The sequence below is a fragment of the Camellia sinensis genome, chromosome 2 (genome assembly GCF_055761805.1).
Source record: "Camellia sinensis isolate YWXY chromosome 2, ASM5576180v1, whole genome shotgun sequence".
Taxonomy (NCBI): domain Eukaryota; kingdom Viridiplantae; phylum Streptophyta; class Magnoliopsida; order Ericales; family Theaceae; genus Camellia; species Camellia sinensis.
The window spans coordinates 210156741-210169658 of NC_138962.1; the positions used below are offsets into that span (position 1 = coordinate 210156741).

General features: G+C 34.2%; 1 protein-coding gene and 1 pseudogene across 2 annotated transcripts; one reads left to right on the top strand and one right to left on the bottom strand.

Annotated features, from left to right (window-relative positions):
• LOC114299955 (phosphomannomutase) lies at positions 1-5795 on the top strand. The gene is made up of 12 exons (XM_028244789.2): positions 1-287; positions 643-729; positions 1596-1640; positions 1797-1863; positions 2907-2983; positions 3483-3518; positions 4063-4118; positions 4201-4300; positions 4410-4505; positions 4625-4714; positions 4920-4971; positions 5434-5795. The coding sequence occupies exons 2-12, from the start codon at positions 661-663 to the stop codon at positions 5493-5495; spliced, it is 750 nt and encodes a 249-aa protein (XP_028100590.2). The 5' UTR covers positions 1-287; positions 643-660; the 3' UTR covers positions 5496-5795.
• A 1933-nt stretch (positions 5796-7728) lies between these two features.
• On the bottom strand, positions 7729-9739 carry LOC114299948 (putative receptor-like protein kinase At1g11050 pseudogene; annotated as a pseudogene). Its single transcript, XR_014362417.1, has one exon. The product of XR_014362417.1 is annotated as a putative receptor-like protein kinase At1g11050 pseudogene (transcript).
• Positions 9740-12918: the final 3179 nt, after the last annotated feature.

The window sequence follows — 12918 nt, forward strand, 5'->3', positions numbered from 1 at the left end:
AGTGAACAGATACAAATTAATTTTTTCTAACCCGTTTAATTTTAGACTGATAACGAAGGAAATGCCAGCCCACCCAACCCACAATCACCCGCAGATCCACAGTGTCACACCCAAGTGGAACAATAACATGCGCATATACCTACATATCTGTACCTATATATATATATATATATAAATGAATCCCAGGATCTCTCCTCCATGTTCCTCCGTTGCAGATCTGCATCCGTTTCTGCATTCACACTCTACTCCATATTATTAGCTTCCTTCTCGTCACCCAATTTTCCCAGGTAAATCGCACTTTTTCGTTGGCTCGTCATTCTTCGTATTCTATTAGTTTTATTTCCTTTTGTCGATTTGGAATTGCAATTCAATCCGTGAGTTCTCAGCTTCAAATCTATAGGAGTAATTTTTTTTTTTCTCGGGAAAGATTTTTGTTTGTGTGATTTTCCTTGGAAACAAACGGGTGTTTGGACTTTAACTGAGTTGACTCACAGAATTTGTGGAACTTCGTGAGATGAGAGTAATGCATACTCTCTCACTGTCTATATTTCTCTTTGAAGCATAATTTGCCTGATTTTTCCTTTTATTTTTTAATTATAATATTTGAATTGAAGCTTTTCGAGCTTGTTGTTTTGATGGCAGAAAATTTTGTTTACTGAAATGGCAGCAAGGAAACCTGGATTAATTGCTTTGTTTGATGTTGATGGCACTCTTACCGCTCCCCGAAAGGTGCCAATTTCGTTCTCCTATTTTTCTTGTTTCATTTTAGCACATGATTAATTTTGTGGCCAAAATATATATTTTTTAGTTTTTTTTGGTATACAGTGATATTTCTTATAATCTGTAAGGCTGTCTTTGGATCATGGATTTGGGCATGAATTTGAAAAGGGAAAAGAAAATTTGAGTGAAATATAAGCAGGAAAGGAAAAGGAGAGGGAAATGTAAATGAAATATAAGTTTTTTTTTCTTCCCCTTCATTTATCTCGCTTGTTCCTTTCCATTTCCAAATCTCTGCCTAAATCTATGATCCGAACACAGTCTAAAGATACATAAATGTGGCTTTTTCACCTGTTGGTTTCTTGGAGATCAAGGGCTGTCTTAGTGAATGAGGTGCTCCTTATCTGATGTCTGAATTCAAGTCTTACCACCATGTGATGCAGTTACCCCTACCCCATTCCCTGTCTGTGAAAAAAAAAAAAAGGAAAAGAGAAGAGAAGAAAAGAAAAGAAAATACGTATTGGTTTCTTTTTTACTAGCTTCAACGTGGAAGCTTATTTATTGGAAACATAGATCCATGTAGCTGACGGCCTATTTATATTGATTAAGCTTGTCAATCATCATAAGATGATACTAAGTTCATGGTTTTGATGCCTAATTTTATGCTAAAAAATTATAAAAAGTGCTCGTAGCCTTGCCTTTTTGTATCTTCTAAAGATGGTTAATTTTCCAATTTAGCGAGACCCAAGTGGTTATGATCATATGGAACTTTCCATATTTATCTGATTTGTTTAGGCTGTCTTGGATCAATAGAGATTTTAGTTGTTTTGGTGAAATTCCCTTTTATTTAACATTTGCATTTGCTATTCCAATTTCAGGTCGTTACTCCGGATATGCTGAAGTTCATGCAGGAACTTCGAAAGGTACTTCATTGATTATTGTGATAACCCCTGAATGCAGCGTGGAGTGGTTTTCATAAAGCCTTTTTGGTTCATTCTTTCTCTTTCAACAGGCAAAATATTGCTTATGTTGGTTGTTTTCTACAATGATAATAGCTTTACAGCTTGGTCTAACTGCAGGTTGTTACAGTTGGTGTTGTTGGAGGGTCTGACCTTGTTAAGATATCAGAGCAGCTTGGGAACTCAGGTTAGCTGCAATAGCTTGTAGAATTTGGAAAGTTTTTGGTGTCTTTAGTTGTGTTTATGTGCGACTAGATCATTGTAGTTTGTCCAAACCAAACTTCACATTTCAACTTCGTTCATGTGGTAATAAGATGCAGTTTTTCCTTCATTGTGAACTAATTAGTTTTCAAAGGTTTCATTTCTTCATCAGCAATTACATGTCATAGATAGAATATAAGTGTCAATATGTTTTAATTTATTTATTTTTTTATTAGGCTTTGGTAGATTTAGGAAGTAATAGAAAAGATTGTGCTGGTGATTGTTTCTTGGATCTTGCTTACTTTCTCAGTGATTTGGTTTTCTAGGATTTGCATTTTTTATCCATGACCTCTTGTCCAAAAATTTGGGGTATAATAAGGTGATGAGTGTGAATATTGTTTGCTAATTATTCTTTGATGTGCATGTTAGTTGTTTAAGAAAAATCTCAAAGTTGAAAAATTAGTTGATATTTATTACCCCATACTAGTAGGAAACATCACTTGGGAAACATTTTACTTCATAGAAACATTAATGGAGAATGCTAGTGTGTATTCTAATTCAGTTTGTGGATGTGTCTCAGATTAGGTAAAAAACTTTCACTCCTAAACTTTCAAGTGAAATTATGGAAAATTCAATTGCCTTGTTTGGTTTTGATTGGTTTTCTGAAAATTGTTTTTTTTTGGTTTTTAGCCAAAAATTTAAATATTTGAAGTTAAGTGCATCTGAAAAAAAAGAAATTTCTTAAAATATCAAAATTTTTGACTAAAAACAAAAAAAAAAACATCGAAAACAAAAATCTCAATTTTCTAAAACCAAACAAGGTAATGTTTCTTGTGGACTGTATGTTCTTGCCTTGTGGGTGATCACATTGTTTATATGATTTGATGCAGTATAAACTTTACTACATTTTCTTTAAGCTTTCCGTTTTAGTCTTCTTTGTCTTCCTACATTCTGTTTTTCAAAAGTTCTTTAGAAGTAATATTGTGGTTCACTGCTTGACTTTTTACTCCATGTTCGCTATATGTGCAGTTATAAATGACTATGACTACGTATTTGCGGAAAATGGTCTTGTGGCCTATAAGGATGGGAAGCTCATTGGGACCCAGGCATTGTCTAAATCTCTACCGAAATTATTTATCTCAAGTCCAAGATTCAAATGATACTTTTATAAATAGGTTGACAATGATTCACACTGTTCTTATGAACAACTGAGGTCTTAAATATTTTAGACATAATTGTACAAAATGTAGGAAAATTGGGTTTATAATTTGGACTCTTCACTGGAAAATGCTATTGAATAATGCCTTGATACAACAGATTCTTTAGGTTCTCTTTTGAACCATTTTAGGTCTGAAAAAGATAGAGAAACAATAAATATTTGCTAACATTTCCAATATTGTTTAAATTAAATCTGCCAATTCATCTACTTGAACAACTTAAAGTTCCTGAGCAATGGACTGTAATTTTAATATGTTTTGCAGAAGGTTGTAGTTGCTTTCAACCATATTTATACACTTGGGGTCCACTTTGTTATCTTTTCCATTTTTTGTTCTTTTGCTTACTCTTTATTTATTTTAATTTCTTCCTGGATTCGTAATTCTGCAGAGCTTGAAATCATATCTTGGAGAAGAAAAACTTAAGGTCAGACCCCCCTCTTGCTCTTTCCTAAATCCTTAGTAGGCACAGTAACTCACTAAGCAAACTGCATTGTTATTAATTAGTAATTTGCTAAAAGCCAAGTTCCCAAGGGTACACTCTAGCAGCTTAGGCAAGACCCAAGCTTGAATTTCTTTTAACTTACCTATCAAAAAAAAAGAAAAAAAAAATGTAATTTGCAAGAAGCCAAAGGGACCAGAAAATTAGAAAAGTTAGGATCATATATTTATTACACTATCAAGGGTAGAAACAATAAAATATGCCCCCGTCTCCATCCTTCAATAAGATTATAGATCAACATGCTTGTCAAAAACATCCATTTTTTTCCAAGTTGTCTATAGTATGGTCAAGAAATAGTAGGAGAGCAAATTTTTTTTTTTTTTTTTTTTTTTCTTGTTGTCAAAGTCAGTTTAGGTATAAAAAGTTATGTTGGTTGTAGCCATTGGATGGTAGGCTTGGTCTATATATGTATAAAACATTTATAGTACAGTATTAGTTTATGGATATGACATTTTTAAATGATTTGCAGGAATTTATTAATTTTACGTTGCATTACATTGCCGACTTGGATATTCCAATAAAGAGGTTTGTGAAGTGCAAGCACGAGTTGCAATTATCCATATATGTTAAGCTTCTGAATCTGTTTCTTATTCAACTTCTTCTTTAGAGGAACATTTATAGAGTTCCGAAGCGGGATGCTCAATGTATCACCAATTGGCCGAAACTGCAGCCAGGAAGAACGGGACGAGTTTGAAAAGTATGACAAGGTACAATATCCTAAACTGTGATTAAGATTAAGTTCAAAATTTGGGTCTCTATAAGAAACACAGTTGATGCTGGACCTCTTGAAAATTACTCTACTGAAATTATATTCAGGTTCTGAACATACGCCCTAAGATGGTGTCTGTGCTCCGCGAGAAATTTGCTCACCTTAACCTCACCTTTTCCATTGGGGGACAAATAAGTTTTGATGTGAGTGAATGTTATTCCTTGTTTATGCTTTGATGATTCTTAAGCTGATAAAATAAATGATAATAAGTCAATGCAGTTGAACTTATGTTTGGGCGTAATGCTGGCACATTTTTTAACAGGTTTTCCCTCAAGGTTGGGACAAGACTTATTGCTTGAGATATGTGGATGATTTTCATGAAATTCACTTCTTTGGGGACAAAACTTACAAGGTAACAATTTTATCTTCTCTCTTCAGTTTGGTTATTCCCTTCCTTTTTTGGTATTTGCCATGTGACACTAACTTGTTATTGAAGGTTTGATTCCCTGTAGTGATGTTGTCTTGTGTTATGTTGTAATAGTTCATTTTTTATTTTGCCGACTAGTTTTTGGTACACTGTTGGGACTAAACAAAGGGCTTGGATGTTGTTTGAATAGGGAGGAAATGACCATGAGATATATGAATCGGAGCGAACTATGGGGCACAGAGGTCTGCTCTTTATTTCAGCTTATTTTTGCAGTTCAATACACAGTTCTCTATTGCCATAGCATCTAGAGAACCAAATGCATTGTTAATATGGTGCCATTTGCAAAGAAATCTAAAATCTTCAATCAAGTCAATTCATTTTGTTTTCAACAGCATCCACGTGCATCTATTTCATCTGTTAAAGTTGGATAATTACCAAAGAAAATGGATTCATCAACAAAAGATATAAAATTGATGATATTTTCTTATAACATTCCAAATGATTCTGTACATAAAACTGGCTGTACTTGTTTTAAATGCTATGGAAAACAAAATGGATTAAATATTGCAAGTTGAGATGGAACAGTTTCATTTTCATTGAGTATCCAATTGCTTTTTAAATGGATATCAATGCCAATGTTCCTCTTTTGCCATTTTAATTTTATAATCATGGTAATGTGAACTTTTTTCTTGTTCTATTCCCAGTTACTAGCCCTGAGGATACTGTAAAGCAGTGTACAGCTCTCTTCCTAAGCAAGCAGGTTTAATGGTCCCTGTGGTTATTTCGACTTTGTTGCCTTCAATTATTTGCCATTTTGTAATTTGTAGTCATAAGAATGATGGGTAGCAGAAATATCTGTTTGAATCTGTAATTCCCTTCACAGGCTTCATTTCTGTATTCAAGTGACGGCTATTTTCATGTTGCTAGTGTTCATTAGAAGTTCAATCTGTTATTTGAATGAGATCACAGAGATTGATAGACGTTGGCAATATTTTTGTATGAAATAAGAATCCAATTATTTGTATTCAGCTTATTAAAGCCCAAATGTCATTTGAGATTTCTTTCATACGTACTACTGTCTCTCTACCTTTTCTTTTCTGTTTTCGTGTTTTGTCTTGGATATCTATCTTAGTAAAGCAATTTATTTTGGCAGAGGAATAAAATTTTGGGAATTATGCAGGTTTTCTTCTAATGGATTAAGGATGATCATTACTGAAATTGATGCACCGTAAAACAATAAATCTTCTAACAAATAAATTGTTTTGCGTATTTAAATTTCCAAAGGAAAATACCACAAACTCTAATCCTCGAGTAGCACGCTATCTGGGAAGCAAGATTGATTTGATTACCATTTGACCAGGTCCGAATGTTTTTCCAGTTTGTGCTTCAGCGGAAGTCTTTTTTGATTGCATGGAAATTAGATTCACTTTGCAATAATCTAGCATTTCCTTCTTGTTTCCTCTTCTTCCTTCCTATAATCAGGTTGATGTTTACTAGTTCAGCAACCCAATATTTTTTCTCAGTATAAGTTGGGCATGTTACTGCATCAATGGCAAGACCTGGTACGCCTACTATCTTCTTGTGGTTTTGTTGCATTATCTTTTGTTGTCATTTTGGACCCTTAACACCACTTTTTCCTGCAACAAAATATTGTCACATGTTTGGTTGTGTTAACCTTTTCTGTTGTCTATTTTACCTTCTAGAAAATATAGAAACTTATTTGGGAAACTGTTTTTGGAAAAATTTTCTAAAAGCAACCCACGTTCTAGGAAATGCCAAAAAAATTGTTTTTGAATGTTTAGAACTTATTTTTTTTACCAAAACGAAAATGAAACAAAAGTAATGGGTATTTAAACTTTTTGTTGTTTTTGCTCCTGAAAAGACAAAAAACCAAAATGAAGAAAATAAAAGCACTACCAAACAGGTAAACACTGCAATTCATGCCTTGCTGTCTTTTTCCTAGTAGACTAATAAATTTTGCGTTCTGTTCTTGATCTTGAGGATATAGCATTAAAGCATGATTCCGCGTACTGGTTTCTTAGTAATAATAGAAGTGCACCATGGAAAATGTAAAGTTTGTCCCTTCCGATAGATCCTAAGTTTTCTTCTATCTATTAGATTTCCAATTCTTCTATGCAAAACATTTCTTCAGTTTTTTTTTTTTTTTTTTTTCATTCAGGTAACTATTAAGGGTAAATTATTATTATTATTATTTTTTAATTGAATGTGTAGGACCAGAATAGGAAAATGATAAACTGCATTAAATAGCAAATAAGATTTGAGTCCAGATATCACTCACACTTGGAAAGGGAGCACCTTTTCCGCTAAGCCAGCCCTTGGTCTAGGCTCTCTAGGATAAATTATACTTAGCATCCATGTATTATACAACGAATTTCGTTTTAATTTCTCATTTTTCTAATTGAAATAGTAAATCCATTACACTTTTAGTCAAAGTACAATATAGACATTCCATCATTTGTTGTTTGGAGAATTGGTGGTGAGCTTCAATGGGTTCGTATACCACCTGTTTGTTCTTGGTCAAGTCACAGTTATTCATTGTGTTACGGGTTTTTTTTTTTTTTTTTTTTATTCGTTGCCTGGGGCGTCAATCTTCTCAAGCTTCTTCAGGTGGCTTAGTTGGGTTGATGCCCGACATGCACTTAGCTTTCAGTATAGACGGCGCATCATTTGTACAAGCCTGTGATGCCACTAACGTCGCTACATTCAGCTTTGGTGACATGGGGTGGTAATGGATGGGGCGAAGGGGTAGGGGTGACTTTGGGTGGTCGGGAGGGGTGGGGGAAGAAAGGTAGTAAAATTGCATAGGTACCCTAAAAAATGCCTCAACACCCAATTAACGGAAGAATGATATTGGAACTTGACAATGACTGGAATGGGTTAACTGTTGCAATCGAAAAATAAGAGATCAAAATGATATCGAGTGCAGGATGTCAAGTGTAATTTACCCAACTCTAACTATTTCATACATTTCACAAATATGTCTTAAAAAATATTTGTCACTAGATGAAAATAACAATTGTCATCGAATCTTACATATTTGTTATGCAGACTATATACACTAGGATTTTTAATTTTCCACAAGAGGTGTTGGCCTCTCCGGAACAGTAGGAACCTCAACATCTCCTTCCAACATCTTAATCGCGTCCAAAATGGTAGGCCTCACAGAAACCATGGCATGAGCGCACAAAACCCCAACTGCTAAAAACCTCTCCACCACCGCCTTCACATTTGCACTTGCTTCATCTCCTCCACCGATCTTTCTCAACAAACTACTATCCAAAGCCTCTTCCATCTTCCCCGCCTTCACCAGTGACCAACACCAATCCGTCAGCACCAATGTCCGAACAAGCGACCCCTTTGACAAGTTCAAATCAAAATCACCACCACCAAGAGCTTTCCTCCCACACATCATCTCCAAAACGACCAGCCCGAAACTATACACATCACTCTTCTCACTAAAGTGCCCATACAGTGCATACTCTGGAGCCAAATACCCATGTGTTCCAGCAACCTTACTAGTAGTGAGATGAGACTTCCCTTCTCTGCTTTCTTTTGCCAATCCAAAATCGGCCACTCTCGCCCTCATCTCTCCATCTAACAGTATATTTGTTGCCTTGATGTCTCTGTGATACATTGCAGGTTTCACTCCATAATGAAGGTAAGCTAACCCATTTGCCACATCCAAGATTATACTCTTCCTTTGAGGCCAGTTTAGTGGTTGCTTATTTGATCTGAAGGAAACAAATGGTCATTAAGATTCCCGTTTGGCATGTAATCATACACCAGGTATTGAATCTGGCCAATCTCTTCATACGGCACATTGTTTTCATCTTCATAATTTGACACGCTACAGCAGCAACCTCTGAGCGGCACGAGATTTCGATGCTTCAGATTGCTGAGAATGTCAACTTCATTGTAGAACTCATCGATTCCTTGAAAATCGGATTCTATGAGTTGTTTAACCGCAATCATGCTACCATCAGCTAAGGTCCCTTTGTAGACAACCCTGAAACTTCCTCTCCCGATGAGATTGGTCGATGAGAAATTCTTGGTTGCCTTCTTGAGTTCATGAATTGTGAACCATTTCGAACCCATGTTAGGCCTGATCATTGTTCTTGCCCGCCTAGACCCCAACTCCCGTTGGTCATCTCTCTTTTTCCTCCACTACTTATACCATAGAAAGTACAAACCCAACAAAGATATGATCAGCAAGACCACAACACCTGCTCCGGATAGTCCAAGTACCAGAGCCAAATGTTTGTTTCTTGAAGAACCCATTTGAGAACCAAGTGGAAGATTCAAGACACATGTTATGGAACCAGTAATATTTGGTCCAAACTCGTTGATGATTCCAGCAGCATATAAAATTGTGAAGTAAAGGCAGTTAATGGAGTGAGACTTGTTTCCATCGATTCTGATCAACTCGGCTTGGACCTGGAAGCCGGCAGCTACACAGGAGTCACAGGAGGTGAGATCGGTGAGGTCTGGCTGGCAAGCAAGTCAAGTGGCGTTGACAGGCCGAGCTTGGATGCCCAGTCTTGGGTTGACTCTATTGAGGCACAGGTGTTGCGGGACATGACAAACTGGAGAGGGTCAAAGCAGAGGGAGGTGAGATCGGAGGGTAGAGAGAGAGATCAAGCTTGGATTGGAAGTAAGAGAGGCAAGAAATGGAGGTGGGTAAGTTGGGTAAGTGGAAGAAAGAGGTGGTTTTGAGGTGTTGGGCCAGTGCTATGCCATAGAGGCTGAGGAGGGTCTGGCAGCACTTGGGTTCACCTAGAGTTGAGTTGTTAGAATTATTGGAAAGTTGCAGGGTTGAAATGTTGAAGTTTTGGCAGTCAGTGGAGTGCCATGGGAGTGTTTGGACATAGCTTAGATCCAGAGGACATGTTGTGGATGTGTCATTGGTGCTTGAAGTTGGAGATGAGAAGCTAGGAGATATATAGAGAGAGGCAAATATCGGTAGAAGTAGAAAGGGAGGCTTCATCTCTCTCACTATCTCTCTGAAATGTTTTTCTAGCTTTTTTGGTTAGTGGGTGTCTGTTGTTTGTAATGGTTTGACTTTGAAGTCAAGAGAGAGAATAGTGTCTGAGTTAGAGAAAGATAAAGAGACAATCAAGAAGCAAGACTCTCCTTTGTTTCTCTATATTAATTCTGAATTGATCTAGCCTTAGGTTTTATATGGTTCAGAGAGAGAAAGCAGCAGTCCTTTTTTTTTTGAACGCAAGCAGCAGCCTCTTTGAGGCGACTTTTTTTAAACATTGAACACAGTAAAAAAGAGGAGAAGTCAATCGGTCTGTTAAGATGCCTCGGCTGCACTTTCACTTGACAACTACTGATAAACGTCTTGGAGTGATTAGTGCTAGGAAAATAGAAATCAGTCACAGAACTTGGACATAGGAAGACTGCAGTACTGTTCAGTGGTCTGTGTTTAGTTCTGTATGTGTAGCTCAACTGAATTAACTCAAAATTCTCGGTCTTTTTTCAAAAATGCTGGCAACTCAACATTGGGAAGACTTTTGGCGGCATTTTTTATTCAATTTTTTCGGAATTTAATAAAAGTTGGAAAAACTCTTTTAGTAGTGATTAGAATAGTTATAAATGGGTTTAACAGTTGACTTAGAAAGTCATGGTCAAGCCTGTTACCATCAGGTTGCCCATAGGACCTTATCAAGGTTGCTGTCTATGCTTACCTTTAGCCCAGCTCCATTGATGGTGGAGTTTTATTTAATTTTGATTTTTTTTTTAATGGTGGCTGCTGCTTGGATAACTACTACCTAAGTTACTTATTCCTTGATCAGGTGGTGTTTGGAAATCTTCTAAAAAAAAATCAAAAAAAAAAATCAAAAAATCACTATAAAAAGTCGATTCATTCTCTCGAATTTTTTTACATGTCTTTTCATAAAAAATCAAAAAATTACTTAAAAAAAAAAAAATTCCAAACACCCACTACTCAGTCTCAATTTCTTTTGTCATATGGTCATTGTTAAAAGACTATTCCTAATATAGCACAGTTTGATTTTATTCCTTATAGTATTGTCAGTACTATGTCCTGGATTATAATTTTTTTTGGCAAAATTTTATCAATTTTGTAATTTAACCAATTTTTCGAACCTCTTGTTAATCTACCATTTTATCCCACTTTCTCTTGGGATTAGTTTGGAGTCCACTTTTCTTATCGAAATGTGAGATTTTGTATTTTCTTGAATTATTAGTCCAATCTCAAAATCATGTCCTCCAAAGGAAGATGATTATATAGTTGACTTTGAATGGACTTTTATTGAGAATACATCATATTTAAAATAATTTTTTTAAAAAAACTAATGCAAATAAGTAGGGAAAATTATTAGATATTTTCGGAGTATCACGTGTCCATACTCTTTCACGAATCATCATTCACCATAACCTCTTATGTTGTTTAATTACTCAACACAAATTCATAATATCTTACCTTCTTCACTAATCAGAATACCATAGAGCAATACAAGACTGTACTTCGAAAATACTCAATAATCACTCAGTAAAACATTGTAATTAATTATACTAGGCGGTTTTTATTCTATTTTCACTTGCATCAATATAATTTTCACTGATTTGTTAGTTTATTATTTTCTCATTTATCTCATAGTCTTTATGCATATATTTTTATTGTTTCTAGATGGGCTCATTTATTTTTATGATAAATCATACAAGGCTGGTTTGGAAAGTTAGTTATTTTAATAGATTTTTTAGGTCTTTTTTTTGTTGCTATTTTAGCCTAGTTAAAAAGGTTGTGTTTGGGAAGTTGATTAGCTTTTTTTTTTTTTTTGTAATTGATTTAATGGTTGTGAGAGAAAAAGTAAAATAATTATGATTTAGATGTGATATTTTATTTTATTAATTATTTTAACTTATTTTGTCTTTATTGACTATTTTACTCCAAAATTATCTTCCCAAACAGGGTCATAATCAAGTTATGCTAGGGTAGGAACCTTTTTTTAAAAGATAAATTACAAATACACTCTTAGAGATTTGCTTAAAGTACAGATTGTCTCCTGTAATTTAGAAAATTACAAATATTTCCTTATTAGAATTTTTTATTTGACAAAATTAACTAAAAAATTGAAATTTATAATTACTCTCCTATACAATAGTAAAATTATTTAAATTATTAATTGCAATATATTTCTAATATCATTAAAAACTATTAATTGATTTGATGATTTATTAATAAAATGAGCGATTTATTATGAAATTAAAAATCTCAGGAGATAGAATGTAATTTCTAAAACCACAGGGGGCGATTTGTATTTTAATTGAATCTAAGAAGATGTATTTGCAATTTATCATTTTTTAAATAAATAATGCTACACTAATTTAATTCTTTTTTTCTTTTTTCTTTTTTTGGTTTCGAATCCAAATTTCATTCTTCATAAAGTCAGTCGCTTCTTCGAAGTTCAAAATAATTTATTGAAAAGTATACTATCACCCAAAACGTGCTGTGACCGTTTTTATTGTTCTTCCATATTTGGGTTCACGTTGACCTCCAACCACTTATTTTATGCAATTTACAGAGTTTATAGTTTATTTTATTTAGAAATTTATGTTAAAGTGTTTGATATAATTTTTACTTACAACTTATGAAATGGAGATAAATTAAATAAATGGAAAGAAAAAATAATAATTATTGAAAAATAGTGAAGAGGCGATTTTAGCTTATACTTTGTAATTATTAATTTTTAATTTATTAGAAGTTATATCAAATAAGTCTTATGCTGAAGTATTTAAGAGAAGTTACTGAGTGCCTATGGCCAGGGGATTGGGACCACGGCCATGGTCTGTCTGCAATGGTCTTAATTATAGTAATCTAATGATTTAAATTTAAAGTACAATAAAAATGGTGTAATTTTAAGTGTCTCTTACATATCACGTAGCTTTAATCCTTAATCCATTAAAACATTGATAAGTGTTTCTTACATTTCAAATAATCCTTCTTACGTAGTATGGACGAAATCAAAATTTTATCATTAGAAAAGTCAAAATTTGAATAAATTTTTTTATCATATATATATATATATATATAAGCACACATGTACATATATAATAAGATATGTAAGTTAATATACACACAAAAAGAAATTAATTATACTCATATAGGGACAGGAATTGAGTCTCATATATTAATTTTTAAA